Consider the following 16072-nt stretch of genomic DNA (forward strand, 5'->3'; position numbering starts at 1 on the left):
CATGGATGGATTCGCAAAGTAGAATCAAACTTCTGAGCATTGTAAAAATGCAAGCATTTTAAATTATTAAGGTTACATTTCATGCTAGCAATACATATTATGCTGAAATGTAGATAAGTAAGTAGTTTACCTCAGACTAGCAGAAAATGAGACGTTTCAAGAAATGCAAGAAAGCTTTGATATCTTCTTACTCTTCAAAATATTATTAGGTAGATTCAAGTGAAAATTTTAAGGCAGTTTTTCTGCTGAAGTTATGTATAAACAAACAGATCACTTGGGTAGCTCAGCTGTCACTGCAATTCATTTTTAAGCAAATTTTTGAAGGTAGATTGATACGATTTTGTTTCACTACAGCAATAAGAGCCCAAAAGATGTAGCATGAACTTGCTGAGAAGCATTCACTGAAAATTGCTGCTAAAATCTGGGAAAAAGCAAGCAAGCGAAGCAGGGTAAGGATGTGAACAGTGTTGTGGTGGCAACTAAGCTCCTGGCCACAGCCTACATCCACCCGAACAACCTCTTTTGCATACCTTTTGTTGTCCGAATGAGAAATTTAAGCCATTTCTATAAAAAAAAGAATAAAAATAGATGAAGGTAGGTGAGGTTTAAACGAGTTTAATGCTGAACCTGCACGACGGGCCCGGCCTCCGCCACAGGTACCGCTCCCGCGGGCCCCACGGCCCCTGTTAGTGCGCATGCGCCCCCTCCCTTTTGTGCTGCCCGCCCGGCTTCCCGCCGTTTCCTCGGGGGCGGGAGCTGCTGAGGCGGGACCGGCTCCTGTCATCCCCGTCCGCCGCCAGGGCTGCAGAGGCTCTGGTGCGAGTGGAGGTGAGGGGTTTGGGGCGGAGCGGTGTTCCCTCTGCCTGCGGGAGGCCGTGAGGCTGGTGGGTCCCCTCCCTGTGAGGCGGCGGCGAGGCAGTGAGAGGGGAGAGGAGGCCATCGCAGGGCAGAGGGAGAGGGATGAAAGGGGTTTGGGCAGGGAGTAAGGAACAGGGTTAGGACACTGTGGGGCCCCTCAGCCTTTGATACCCCAGTGGCTTCGCCCCAAAACCTGTTGTGGCGGTGGTGTGGGCCTGTCTCCCTTGCTGCTCTGAGGTGGAAATAGGTGAGACCCCACAGTGAAAAGCCCCATGTAGGAAGTTCACACAAATACTGGTGTATTTCATGTCTTTTGGGGCAGGGCAAAAAAAGGAGGCGAGTTTCTCTGAAAAAATCGTTGTTAAATGCACAACTGCGGATTGAAGATATTTGAATTGGCTGAAGCAGGTAGCTACACAGAATGGGTGAAGGCTGTATGAGGTTGTGAGGTGGAAAGATTGTTTTACAGTTTATGGAGGGACTGGGGTGTTCTGCTTTGTATACTGATTTTCAGTACAAAGAAAAGTGCCTGTATGTGACATAAAATATGTGCTTGCAGTTTAAAGTCAAAGCGCTTTGTTTGGCAGCACAGAGACATGCACAGCCAGATGCCATACTAGTACTTTCCTCCTTACATCATGTTTTCAACAGCCACAGTAGTTGAAAAGCAGAATGAGTTTTGAAAATTTTCTCTCATTTGAGGATAATTTTAATGCAGGAGTTTTTGATTTTGCAATTAATAATTTAATGAGGTTTTGGTTTTGTTTTTCAAGACACTTCTAACATCTAAAACATACTACATAGAGAAGCATCAACCACAGAAAAAGCTGTAGCTTAGTGTGATCACGTTGTGTATACCCATGTAATATGTGGTTGAAAAAGTATTTTCATAGCCATGGACAACTAAGTCAAAAAACAGAAATGGGAAACTCAGGTGTGCGAGTCAGCTGTTAATGTTGGGGGGACTTCACAGTCCTGGAAATTCAAAAGATCTTTACTGGAGTTCTCAATTTCAGTGCGTGAACTTAATTTTCAGATCTATCTTTGCCCTGGCTTGTGGAAAACCTATTGATATTACTAGCTGTGTTGAATTGCATCTAGAATGAGAAGTTTATCCACTGCTGAGTCACATCTTGTTCAGTTTGGAAAACAGGATACTTGCCGCTGATATTTTTTTCTGTGTTCTTTCCGTATTCCAAGTAATCCAGTTATTTTGTGAAGGATTTTTAAGGAAAAAATTTTGTCACTCCTGCATTTAATGATTACAAATATGCTCTTTTCCTTCTAAATAGATGTTTTACTCCTTGAATATTTGTAAAAATACACAGAATATATAAAAATTAGTATTACTAAAGTAAAGAAACGAATATTGGGGTTTTTTAAGAGGGCACTGTATTTATAAAACGTTTACAAATACAGAAACTGCATTAGTTACATTACAGAGTGCAGAAGCATAATAGCTATAAATAAAGATAATTCAGAAAGTGAAAGTTGCCCAGGATTTTTAAAAATGGCGTGCGTGTGTGTGTATATTTGTCTCTCTAGCGTGGGATGGCTTGTAGAATCAGATTGTTCTTTATGGCTTATCATTTCTGTATTTTGTAAAATAGAATGTTGGCATAGCTTTTTGGGAATGCAGTACTGGATATGACAAAATACGTAATAAATATTATGAAAGCCGAGCAGGCAGGCACCTTAAGAAAGTGTATCATTTACTTCCTTGTTTTTCAGCGGAATCAAGTATGTTCCTATTAGCCCTCGTATTTTATTTTTTTTTTCCCTGTTCTTAAAAACACTACTGATGGGTAATCCTGTGGATTACCTCAGAACTAAAACAGTTTGACTGCTTGAATATCCTGACAGGTGGAGACTGTTACAGGGTTGTGTATAACAGCTCAACATAAGCATGAAAATATTGTGGGGAGTTAGGTAACAAATACAGCATACCGTTTCAGTAGGAAGAAAATCTCATTATGGCACCATCGGGAAGAAAGCATGGAGGAAAAGCTGGTAAACCAGCACAGGAAGATCAGGCCATACCTGCCTATGACTTTCAGGAGGAAAGAAAAGAGCTGAGTGGATCAGAGGAAGATACTAGAGAAGGTGCTTATATGATATTTTTTATACTTTTAAATATGAAGTTTATAATATTTCTGACTATGAATAGAAATGAAGATGCTTCTGTGTTAGTGAGTGTTTGAGTAAGTGTGGTTCATAATGTTTGTGACAACTAGCCTCCAATTGTATAATTTTGATTGGTAAGAGAAGAGAACACAATAGAGTAGCTCTGTATAGTGCACTATTATGTCTTAAAATTATAGGTGGAGTCTTTAATAGAGTAGGATTTTGTTACCTTATTCTAATGCCATATCCTTCTATCACCTGGCTGCATATAACATTGTGAGATCAGGATAGAACAGAAGAGCTCCGCTTGCTTACATGGATTGCTGCGTCGGGTAGGGTAGTTGGAGTCATAACGCTGGCAGGGTTAAGAGTACTTCAAGAAGAATCTGAACCAAAGAAAAGAAAGAGGGAGAAGCAGAGAAAGCTGGGGAAAAAAGAAGAGAAGGCAACCAAGAGATTCTTGTTTAATTTTGAGGGAGTGTCATAAAAAAGCAGACTTTGTTTAAAAATAGAGTTCTCATTCATCAAATGATAGTTTTTTGTAAAGTTTGATGTAACTCCATTTCTGTATTTTTGTCTTTCAGCAGTTATCTCTGGGTTTGTTTCTCTTAAATTCTCCCCTTCGTCATTTATTCAGACTAAATTCCTCCCCCACCCTTCATTAATAGAATCTGACAGCCAAGGATTTTTATTCTTTGGAAAGAATATAAATATCTATTTGTGATTTTGCTTTCAAAGTACACAATTTCAGTACTTATTTTAAGTACTTATTCTTACAGATTGGGCTTTTTCAATTTTTAGATTATTTTTACCTTTCTGATGATTGTTATATTGTGAGTTGGGAGTAACTGTAGTACTGGACAGAGAAACTAAAACTGGTTGAGACCAGTCTAGAGGAACTCAAGGCAGTGCCAGCTCAAATGTAGCCTTGCAGAATAATTCACCACCATCTGTCAACTCCAGATTCAAAGTTTTAGGAGCTGCATGTGTTATGGACGGGAACCGAGACCCATGAGACATGTTCAGAGAAGTGGCATTACAGAAAAGTAATTATACTTTTAATAACTCAAATGACCCCCCAAAACATAAGATATTTTTTAAAATCTTTTTGAAATTTATATTAAGGCGAAACACCGGTAATGGACAAGCATGGAAAGAAGAGAGCTTTGGTGACTACTCATGTCGTTCCAGATGATGTGGGGTAAGGTTAGGATTTTTTTTTAAACCGATTTCAGTTATTCATTATGCTTATTTTGCCTGGGATTTTTTGTTGGTTTTTTTTTTTTTTTTTTAATACTTGATTCAAAAATCAGGTGACAGATAATACAGCAGTTGTAGGTAAAAAAAGAAAATGTAACATTTTAAAATTAGTAATTCTGCAGTTTCTTTGTAGATACTTTTGAACATGCATAAAAAAAGATTATTTATGTGAGTTCTTAAAATTCATTTCTTTCAAAATATTATTTAAGTTTTATCCTAAATTGTTGATCATTAATGTTTTTCCCTCTGATCTTAGTTGCTTGAAGATATTGACAGTACTTTAAATATCCAACTATTGCATGGAAAATAAATTCTCTTTACAGATAACTCTCATGAAATTCAATATTTATGGGCAGTGTAAACGTAATAAAAAAGTGTATGTTGAAATAGTTTCTAGCAAGATTATTGCTGTTGAGTTGAAGAGACCTTTTTTCCTTTTTTTTCCTCTTCTTTTACTCTTCAAAAAAGAAAGTGCTATCCTGTGGAGAAGATGCTATAAAAACAGGAAAAACATTTTCTTTACCCACCATGTCCCTTTTTGGATTTATCAGCTATTGTACCACTGCCTTAAACACTGGTGTTATCATCTTGAAGGTGTTGTAAAAACAACCCTGATATTATTTGTCTTGAATTTTTCTTACTGTGCCAGTCATGCTGTGATGGACTTGTTTTTATTTGATATTGCAAATACCTTTTGTGTTTTCTTTTTGTATGGGGAATGATCAATTTTATTTACCATCGTCCCTCACTCAAGACCTTTTAAATGCCTAATGCTGCCTTTTTACTGCGGAGTAAGTTAATAGATTTTAGTAAATGTTTTTGAAAAAAGAAAATTAGTCTATAAAAGAGACCCCTCACAGGAGGAGAAAAGGAGTGTCATTTTTTATCTTGTAGAAAAGTAGCATCTCTGTCACTGCTTACAAGTGATAGGTACGTGATTAAAATTAGTTTTAAGCATATACAACAGGTCTTATTCTGAAGTCAGAAAGTGGGCAAATAAAAATTTTAAACACTATTTTGTAGGGGTGAAGTACAGAATATGCTGGAAAGATTTGGAGGTAGGTATGTTTACATTCTAATAAATTAAAAAGCAATTCATGTTTAAGTTGCAGAATTGGCAGTAATTCCTTACCATAAAATAACTTTCAAAATTTAGAATTACCAGTCTTTCTAGCGTTTTTCAGCATTTCTGAAAAAAGCTAGTTTTCAGAAAAAAGGTTATATTTAAGTAGAGCAAAGAGAAAGAAGAGAAGGGAGAAACTGCGTATAAAGTGAGATGTACTAGTGTAAGTAATTACAAAGGAAAAAGGGAAAGATGCAAGTGCTTTTGATTATCAGTTCCAATTAAGAAGAAGTTTAAGAGGCAGTGATTATATTGTAGAGAAAAGGGACAATATGACTCAGCTGTTCTTACTTAATTTTTTGTTGCAGTGACGTAGAAGAGACTGGGGATTGCAAGACTTGAGTAAGAAATTAGGGGCATGTAAATGTTAATATAAGCAGCTAAATAGAACAAATAGTTATAATTCTAAACAAGGAATTTTGGAAGTAGATTGTAGTTGTGATACAGAATGAGCTAGAGAGTAGTCTGTACTCCGCACCTTCAGAAATCTAGAGAACAGGCAATCAGTAGAAAAGAGAATTTCAGCAGTCAGGAGGAAGAATACAAGTATCTAGAAGAGCTAAAGAATGAGGGTGAGTAATGCCAGTCATCTAGCGATGAGACATTTATACATGTTACCTAGTTGGATTTAGTTTAGTCATAATCAGATCATCAGATGGCTTTACTTAGAGTTAAATTTCCAGCTGAATACTAGATAGCGGACAGGTTAGAGAAAAAACACATTTCGCTTGTAAAGAATGTATAATACATGTCACCGTGTAACAAAGCATCAAAAAGCTGTGGAAGGAAGGGAAACCATTTTAATGCCAGTATTATATACTTAATAGCTGATTAATACTTTCATTTTTTGTATAAGAAAATGCTGTACACAGTCATTACTTGCATGTAAATCTTGAGGTGAAAGAGGAGTTCAAGGAATTCCTTAATCCATGAATTAAGACTTTTTGCTGTTAAGTTACATATTAGAATGCTATTGTAGATCTAGCAATCTAGGTAGGAGGAGGATTTCAGTGTTCAGAAGCTAGGACTGCTTGTTATTGAAGACTCAAAAATAGGAGGGAAGGAAGGAAAATTAATGGATCAGAGAAAGGATGCTGTCTGCTCAAAAATAATAGGTTTGGCATTAGCAGGGCCAGATGCCTCAGCAAATTAGAGAGAAGTTTGACAGATGTTTCCTGAAATCTACAGTGAGAAGGAAAGGAAATTGCTGTATTAACCTTAAGCTGTGACTTGTTTGTTAGATCTCCAAATGTAAATTAAAGTGAAACAAACATACTAACTTATATTAACCTGAATACTTTTTAAAAAGTATGAAGTCTCTCCAAAGTATGAAAAATAGTTTGTCATTCATTCATTCCATATGTTCACAGTGGTAGTAATTACATACTACCTTTAATTTATTTCTAAAATCTATGTAATTTGAATATTACTCTGAAATGTGTGGTTTTTCTAGGGAAAAAAAAGTGTCAGCATAACTAAATTCCTTGAAGGTCTGGAAACTGAGCTGGCACTGCAGTCATGCAGCTAAACTAATGAGGCTTTGATGGTGTGACTAAAACATCATTAGATACTAGAGAAAAGACCAAGGTGTCTGTACTCAGATTTGTGCAAGGTATCTCTAGCTTTGAATAGAGAATTTACAGACTGTGAGATGTCCAAATACGATGTTTTGAAGATACGCAGTGTGAACTGATTGGATAGTGCTTCTAGTGTTTCAAGCACGTATGTGTGCTTATTGTATAGATGACATGTTAGATAAGTGCCCGTTGGACCGTAATAATCAGCAGGGGAACACACGATGACAGTGTGTAAGGAACCAATTTAAATGTACATAATGGAAGCACTGCAGCTACCCTGAGTTCAAACTGCTGGACAGTTTCAGTTCACTGTGTGTGTCTGCTCAGAGCTAGTCTGACACTGTACCCACTACCATCTTGCCTAGAATGAAAGAAGCTAAAGTTGTGTCACATCATGGTAGGTCCTATTTGGTCTGGCCCCTGAGAGAGGAGGGACTCGAAGCAGATGCTGGAGTAGCTGGTGGGGCTGGGCAACAAGCAGTTGCAACTCCAGAGGCCAAGTGTTGGTTAGGGTGTACGGGAGGCTTAGGGAAGCAGCACTCACACCAGCGCCAACAGCAGGTTGAGGGACACCAAACACAGCAGCCAGGAGCCCAGATCACATTAGCTTCTTTCCATTAGAATACACCTCGTTCACTTCTCCAAAGCGTAACTCCTCAGCATTTTTAATAAAAGGCACAATGTATCTCAGTATGCTTAATGTCTAAATATTCTTTGATTTTTAGCTGACATTAACAAGGCTTTGTTAGCTAAGAGGAAAAGATTAGAAATGTATACGAAAGCCTCACTCAAAACCAGTAACCAGAAGATTGAACATGTTTGGAAAACACAGCAGGAGCAAAGGTAACATTTACTCTTGTTTTTCAAACCTGTGAAATCAAATTCCCTTTTGTGTCATCGCATCGATAGTTGGTCCATCTTCTTGCAGTTAAATAGCAAGTAGCATATCTACTAGTTAAGTATCTACTGATGTCCGCTGTTTCTGCTGCCTCCAGTTGTGTCCACTTGGTTAAATTGACTGTAGAAGTTTAGCACAGTGCTTTTTCTTCTGAATGGAGAATCTTAAGATTTGGAATTTTGAGAGCAAGGTACCTTAAAGAGCTGGTTTTACTTTTGTTTTATCTTTATGGAAAATTACCTTTGATGTTATCTTTGTCTTTTAAACCAATGTTTTTATTTTTTCCACTTCAGTTGGAATTTTATGTTTCTACTTGAAACTGAAAAATGTTCAGTAAAACTTTTATACCATTCTGATTAAAAAAGAATTTTCATTTTCACATTGTAAATCATTTTCACCCTACATAACATTCCTCTTGCCTCTTAAGGCATACTTAATTACTACATCTGTTACTACATGTAGAACAAACTAAAAATGAGACAGCTAAAAACTGAAAGTCAGCAATACTTATAACTGTCTTGCTGGTTTTATATATATATATATTTGCAACTTGCATTGACAAAATTGAAGTTTACACAGAGAAACTAGAGCATATGAACTAATGAATGAGCTAATCAATTTTTCATTATAAACCCCTTGTGTTAAAGCCAAGATGTGTAGTTGGGTTAGAAAAAATGTAGTAAATCTCAGAAAACCTGACACTGTTAGGAAGAAAAGTTGTAATTTTTTTTTAACCTGAGTTTTGTATATGAGTGCTGTCTCCTTATATGTATATAATCTATATTCACTCAGAAAGTGTGTGTGTATATATGTCTGTTCGGTTTTTCAAAACATACAGTATTCAGTTAGGGCCAGATGTCAAACTAGGCTGTTTATCTATGCCAGCTCCTTTTATTCTACTTTATGTGCGTGTTGAACTTTAGCTTTCCTTGTAATTCTTTGTAGCATTTGTCATACTTACGGCTAGTGTCTGTTCATAGGCAGAAGCTCAATCATGAGTTCTCCCAGCAGTTCCTGACTTTATTTCAGCAATGGGATGTAGATGTGCAGAAAGCAGAGGAGCAGGAAGAAAAACTAGCGGTGGGTTTCCAGCATGGTATGAGTTTCATTGTATTTTCACAAGGCGGGAATATTGCTGTTCAGACACTCAAGAAATGTAGAAACACTTCATGTAGTTCAAACAAACGTACGATTGTTTGCCTGTTGATTAAAAAAATTCATTCAAGTTGGGTGGCTCTCAAACTGTAAATGTTTAAGTTTGGGGATATAATTTAAAGTGAAGAGGGGTGCATTTATAAACTTTATTGCAGGTTTATAAATGGCAGTAAGTGATGCCCTAGGCCAGCCAGCATATGGCTTGAGAAAAGCCAAGACCACTTACAGAGAAGAAAGATGTGTGCTGTTTCTGTGTATCCATAGTCTTTGGGTTCAGGGAACAAAGGACTAAGGGAAAGTAATTGTCTTTTAGCATGCATTGTTTAAAAATATGCCTGTATATAATAAATGTATGAGAATTTGATCATTGAAAGGAGACAGGAGCTATACAATGGAATGTAATCACATCATGTTGCTGTATTTGTACTCCCAACACATTTGCAAGTTTTGCTTTTCCCTAAGCGGTACATTTCCCTGGGATACCCTTGAGAACTGTGTTGGATAGCAATCCTCATATGATCTCATAAGGATAATTCAGGTTGGAAGGGACCTCAGGAGGTGACTCAGGGCTTAATCCAGTCTTCAGTCTTTCTTTCATTAATAAGAACAAGGATAACTCTCCAGGCAGAGATCTACATTACATGACCCAGATTTCCACTGAGGGCAGAATTTCTCATTCTGATAAATGACATTAGTGTTGCTGTCCAAGCGCTTTTGGTTAACTAATGTGATTATTTTTTTCTTTTGCTTCTGCTTCAGAATATGTTTCGTCAGCAACAAAAAGTTTTTCAACAGGCAAGAGTAGTTCAGAGTCAGAGACTGAAAACCATTAAGCAACTCTATGAGCAATTCTTAAAGGTACAGTAAATTTTCTTCTTAGAAGGCAGCTGATCCTTATCATATCACATAAGAAAGCTGTATTAATTCAACTTTTATGAAATACAGAGATTTAAGGTTCATTTAGGGAAAATAACAGCCTTGCATGAATATTTATGTTAGTATCTTTCCCTTATTTGTTAAGAACATGGCTTGTTCTCTCTATACATGCATACATATTGCATCTGTTTAATAAATTATTTAGTTAAATGTGTTCTCACAGGGATCTGATTGGCTTGCCTGTTTCAAATATTTAACCAGAACCCTCAGAGCATACTTTCTAAACAGAACACAGTTCTGTACCAGTTTAAAGATTATACAGGTCAGTTAAATCATCAGGATTTTGTCTTAATTATTCCCTTAGATTTTTCATATGTATTTAAAAAAGGGAAACTTGACAATCTATTAAAAATACATCTTAGGATGCAATCTACTGCTTTTATTATGGCTGGCAGGTGCATCCCCCATAACGACAATTAGATGCCAATTTTTTTCTGTCATTAACCTTTCTAGCTATTGCTGCTTCTTGTAAGGAAAGTGACACTTGAAGAAAAATCAATTGTAATTCCCTTAAAATTGTCCAGTTAGAACTCCCTTCATCTCTTCCTAAGCAACATTCAGTAGAAAGTGTTTTCTTTTCTGTAACCTGGTATTCAAGGTAAGCATTCACTAAAATGTCAGCAGGAAGAATCTGATGGAAATCATGATTTATGGTGAAAACAGGCCCAGCTGGATGGTTATGTAATCAGTCCTGTTTAACTTTCTGTTGCTTTATGCATAATTTTTGTGTTTGCTGGGAGTCCCTACAAACACCATTTTTTGGGACAGTGCTTAGAGGGATAATGTATTTTAAACACATGATTAGTACTGATCAACTGTGGTGTGTTTTGATTTTTTTTTTTTAACAAAGTAGCTAACAACCTAGACAGCAATCAAAAAATGGTTGAGTACAACTACTCAAAAATTTGACTTTTTCATAAAAAAAACCAAACAGTCTTTCCCTGTCATTTTACACTTAAGAACAAAACACTTTATTCCCAGAATTTCCTTCCCCACTATTTTTCTAAAAGTAAGGTATTAGAAGTCTAAACTGAGAAAAATGAAAGTACCCTAAACGATTGGTTTTGTAATAAATGCAGAGGCACAATACCATAGAATCACTGAAGGGCTGAGGTGGGAAGGTCAGCAGGTGGTTCAGCAGGGCTAGCTAGAGTCAGTTGCCCAGGACTTATGTCCAGATGGCTTTTGAATATCTCCAAGGATGGAGACTCCACAGCCTCTCTAGGCAGCCTGTTCCAGTGCTCAGTCACCCTCACAGTAAAAAAGTGTTTCCTGATGTTCAGAGGGAACCTCCTGTATTTTCAGTTTGCCTCTGGTCCTGTCACTGGGCACATCAAGAGCCTGGCTTGATTTTCTGTGCACCCCCTCTTCAGGTATTTATGTATATAGACAAGATCCCCCTGAGCCTTCTCTTCTCTAGCTGAACAATCCCAGCTCTCTCAGCCTTTCCTCCTAAGAGAAATGCTCCTGTTCCTTACTCATCTTTGTGGCCCTTTGTTGGGCTCTATCCAGTATGTCCATGTCTCTCTTGTAGTGAGGAGTCTGGAACTAGACGCAGCACTCCAGGTATGGATTCACCAGTGCTGAGTAGAGTAGAAAGATCACCTTTCTTGATGATGGCAACACTCCTAATGCAGCCTAGGAGCCTGTTAGCTGCCTTTGCTGCAATAGCACACTGTTGGCTCATGTTCAACTTGGTGTCCACCAGGACCCCAGGTCCTTTTCTGCCAAGCTGCTTTCCAGCTGTGTGGCCCCCAGTATATACTGGTACATGGGGCAGATTCAAGTCTGTCAGTTTCTGATAAACCTTAGTTTCTGTTCAAGTCATTTTCTAACTGGTCCCTTTTTGAAATTCTTTAAGTTATGATATGGGGGTTTTTTTCAAGTCTGGTAGCTTTGAAAAATAAATCTGAAACAGAGCAACTCTTAGTTTAAGATAGACGAAATTTACAGAGGATATTACAGAAGAATTAATAAATAATAACTGTTCCAAAATGTCTTCATCAAAGATGAAGAACTGAACAGAAGGCCAAGTATTACTTCGATTTTTCTCCTCAAAGAAGATCAAAAGGTAGAAATCAAGCCTCAAATAAGCTTCACTAAATACAAGTCAAGGAAAATGCAACTACACACATAGAGTTAGGCATAACTGTGTATACAAAAGGGAGGATAACCAGCAAGCTTTACTTGGCTTATGTGGGGAGAAGTGTGCAAAAAGAAGGAAATTTAATGGGTTTTATAGTCCTTACTTCAAGTCTCCAAGGTTGTCATAACATTTAGACCCTATCATTCCTGACAGATGTCTGTTTAATCTTTTCCCCCAGAACTCTTATCTTTACTGAAATGCAGGATAACTAGCTGAGACCTCACAGATGCTAAGTGGAGGGGACTGTTTCCTTCACAGGGTCTGTATTGTTTCACAGGGTCAATATTGTTTGTTTAAATAATAATGTAGACTGGAGTATCAAGTCCTGTATGATTTGTCTCTCAAGTTTGTGACAAAACTAATGACTTATCAGTGACCACTGCTGCTATAAAAATGAAATTGTAGTCTGAATAACGGTTTGTCTGTTTGTTTTAAATTAACCCTCTGACGTTGAACAGTTCTGAATTAAGATTATCCTTAACTTCAGAGCATGGAAGAGCTGGAAAAGAGCAATGAAAATCTTCTAGCTGGTGCACAAAGTGAACTTCGCAAAGAAATGGCAATGTTGCAGAAGAAGATTATGATGGACACCGTAAGTGTCAGATCTATGAAGAAGTTAGTTAAATGCAAAATAGAACATTCTTTATAGAAGTCATTTGACATTCATTTAATTAACTCAAAGGAATCAGATTAATATGGCATTTGTTCAGTATTATCTCCTTTTCTTGTAACAGCAACAGCAGGAGATGGCAACTGTTCGCAAGTCTCTTCAGTCCATGTTATTCTGATGGCTCAATGGAGAAACAACTTGTACCTAAGTGACACGATACAAGTATAGGCATTAGCCATAGAGAAGTATGTTAAGATTTAAATGTTTTAAAGTTCCTATTAAGCATTTTCATGGATTGTTCTAATCTTGTGTCTGATAATGTTGTAAGAACATATATTAATAAATTTATTACTTTGGGGGGGTGATATGGACCCCAAACCATTTACTGTCTGTCCAGTTAATCTTTAACTACTTAATACTTACTTCCAGTAGCATCAGACTGTTTAAATTGTTTCACTTTTTATAATGCCAAATTGTAACAATGAGCAGAATTAACGAAAAATGCATTACCCAGATTTTACATAATAACTGTAGGCCTTTAGGTACATTGTGCAAATAGAAGCATTTTTCACAAGCTGCAGACTTTAAGATTTTCATAGTTTCAACATTTAGTCTGCTGACATATCAGCAATTATAAAAGTTCACAGAGTATGACATAGCTCATATAAGATAGTTTAATGATGTGCATTATAGTAAATTTTAACTGTCCTGTTAGGCTAGGCTTGTAATATCTTTGTACTAGTAAGAGATTTATGAACTGCTGTAATTTGTCCAAAAAGCAGGTTTCTTTAGTTGAACGATGAGCTGAGTATCATAGCTTTATATGACATCTGCTCAAGTAAGCATAATTAAACACTATGCATTTTTGGGTATGTAGTTCTTGTAGAACCACTGCTAGAAGTCATCTAGCTCATTTTTTTAGTACAAGTTATTACAAGCCTTTGAGATGGAATATTACTTTTTGCAATTCCAAATGACTAGCAATTTAGGGAGGCCTAAGTTTTAAGGATAAAGTATTTGTCTTTCATGTATCTCATTACAGTAAATCAGCATAAATTAAACAATCAGCTTAGCTTGCATGCAGTTTGTTTTTACAGAAAACCATTACGCCTAATATCCACTTCTACAAATTAGGTAGTTCCTAACATATTTAATGCTTAGATTTAATACAGTAGTAGATAAAACAAAAAACATCCACACACCCACACACACAAATGTGATGTTTTCATAACAATGGATTTCAAAACCAGTCCATACAGATTCTTCTCCTCAGCTTACTAGCGTTTTTAATTCAGAATCAAGTCATTTGATGGTTCTCCAGTTCTGGGAGCCAGATTAGTGACAGCTAACTTAACTTACTTACAGAAACTTCAGCTATTAGGTTGCAACTGAAGTTGAACAAGCAACTGGTATGGAGCTCTTTTTGTTCTGCATTTGCTAAGACTCAGGGAAGGGGCAAACACAGAAGTTACACTGCTAGAATGATGTATGAGGCAACATAGGCCTCTGGTGGGTAACAGGTAACTATGCTAATTTGTAACTGCACTGCTGAGTCTCAGCCCTCTAAGGATGATTAGGTGATGCTATGAAATACAGTGAACAGTTTCTGTTTCCGATCTTCAATATTAGGTTATTTGTTAGTATTGCCTCATGTTTCTGGTTTTCTGACTGATTTCTGCGTTCGTTTCCTATCAATCATCCACAAACATACCTCAATCATATCCTTAAAACTACTTATACCTACTACTACATGACACATTTCAGAGCATTCTGGGGAACCAAATCTTCTCATTCTAAAAAAGTTGCCTATGTCTTTTCATCAGGTGGTTAAATTGTTTCCAGTATTCAGACAAACTGAAATGGTCTTTACCATCTTCTCCTCTATTCATCCATGGCCTGGGTTCAGGCTAAGTTCATGTATAGATGCTGTGTCTTTCCCAGGCTCAGACAGGTGTAGTAGGATTCATTTGGAATTTATATTAATCACTTAGCATGCTAGTCCTTTGGCAGTAACCGTTACAGTTATCCCTCAAGTGTATCAGTATATCCTTCTTAGGCAGGAGTGTGGTAGATGGCATTTTATTCCCCCCAAATTTAGCAGACAATGCACCACTTTTAAAGTTCCTTGAACACTTCAGGAAGTCTTTTCGAATTAATGTATAGCTAGGAAGCTGCAGTAGTAATATTTTTAAAACAAACCATAGCATTCTTTATTGTACAGTTCAGGAAGGACTTTATAAACTCACAGCTCAGCTACGTACCAGCAACTGAAAGTGGTAATGGACACTTACTTACATTCAACAGGCTTTTTACAAAAATCATATTCAAATAGTACCTCTTTAAAGGAGCCTAAGCTTACAGGGTTTCTGTACATGTCATGATTTGCTTGTAGAGATAAGCTACTTGTATTCAGCTTTTCTTTAATGACAACAACAGCCCTTTAACTAGGCACATTATGTTAGCCAGGGAGTCTGTTCTCAAAGAAAGGCTGATAGTGGGCCTGAGTTTCTATTTTGGAGAGTTTTACTATACATTAGGGTTTAGTTTTGTCAGTTTTGTTTGGATAAAGTACAGTGATAGTTACAGAACAAATTAGATTATAAGGTAGATGATCACAGCGATAGCAAACATACTTCAGAGGGAGTTACATAGGGGTGGGTTGCATTGTCACAGTCAGTCACAGTCATTTCAGTTTATCAATGAACTTTGTCATTCACTTGTGCAGTTTCACAGATGCAAGTTAGGCTAGGTAAAGTTAGTGTCCTCGAAGTAGACAACTACCTACAGTCTAGATAATAATGGAGTAAATGAGGCAAACCTTATTATGACGACAAAACCAGAAACCAGCCATGACAGAAAATACAAGCTACAACTGTAGATGCTAGAGAATGCATGGATCCTAAAGGCACTCATAACAGTATTTTTAAGTAGAAGAAAAATTTCCTGAGCTATACCTCCTTCATCCTACTGATCCAGTAGCTTGTTCTTTAGAAATACCAGAACAGAGATTAACAAGTAGTTGTACCTCATTTTACCAGTCTTAATAATGCAGTACTGTATTCATTGATACCTCCGACTACCACTTCACAGCAGTTCCAAGAACACTTTAGAAACTAATGCTAGAAGATTAATCACTTGGTCTAGGGAAAAGTGAAATTTGTCTTCGAATTCTGGTCAGTAGCACCTTGGTTTGAAGTCTACATTCACCAGACCAGAAGTACTGAATTAAGGTTACCTAACAGGAAATGGCAAGTTTCAAATATGGTATTCATGGTATAAAATAACAGCTACAATGTCTAAAACACAAGGGGAAATATGTCCTGGTTCAAAAGTATTGATCACAATAGAATCTGCAGGACTTTGTATTTAGTAATTCTAACATCTG

General features: G+C 37.0%; 2 protein-coding genes across 3 annotated transcripts in view; one reads left to right on the top strand and one right to left on the bottom strand.

Moving 5' to 3' along the window:
- On the top strand, positions 1–13056 carry SYCP3 (synaptonemal complex protein 3). Its single transcript, XM_069807475.1, has 9 exons — positions 1–1266; positions 2814–2961; positions 4108–4183; positions 5266–5300; positions 7668–7785; positions 8821–8920; positions 9755–9853; positions 12565–12669; positions 12812–13056. The coding sequence occupies exons 2-9, from the start codon at positions 2832–2834 to the stop codon at positions 12863–12865; spliced, it is 717 nt and encodes a 238-aa protein (XP_069663576.1). The 5' UTR covers positions 1–1266; positions 2814–2831; the 3' UTR covers positions 12866–13056.
- CHPT1 (choline phosphotransferase 1) overlaps positions 12732–16072 on the bottom strand; it is a 23439-nt gene continuing 20098 nt past the window's right edge. For both annotated transcript variants that reach the window (XM_069807474.1, XM_069807473.1), the window contains one exon: positions 12732–12891. In XM_069807474.1, the coding sequence (XP_069663575.1) occupies positions 12847–12891 (45 nt within the window). In that variant the 3' untranslated portion in view covers positions 12732–12846. The remainder of the gene's footprint in view (positions 12892–16072) is intronic.

Source organism: Haliaeetus albicilla, chromosome 19, assembly GCF_947461875.1.
Source record: "Haliaeetus albicilla chromosome 19, bHalAlb1.1, whole genome shotgun sequence".
Classification (NCBI taxonomy): domain Eukaryota; kingdom Metazoa; phylum Chordata; class Aves; order Accipitriformes; family Accipitridae; genus Haliaeetus; species Haliaeetus albicilla.

Bases quoted from the DNA above. Each gene is read 5' to 3' on its own strand.
- SYCP3 (XM_069807475.1), top strand. From the start codon at position 2,832: ATGGCACCATCGGGAAGAAAGCATGGAGGAAAAGCTGGTAAACCAGCA. The intron at 5,301-7,667 runs GTAGGTATGTTT...TTTGATTTTTAG, and splicing joins TATGCTGGAAAGATTTGGAG to CTGACATTAACAAGGCTTTG. The intron at 7,786-8,820 runs GTAACATTTACT...GTCTGTTCATAG, and splicing joins AAAACACAGCAGGAGCAAAG to GCAGAAGCTCAATCATGAGT.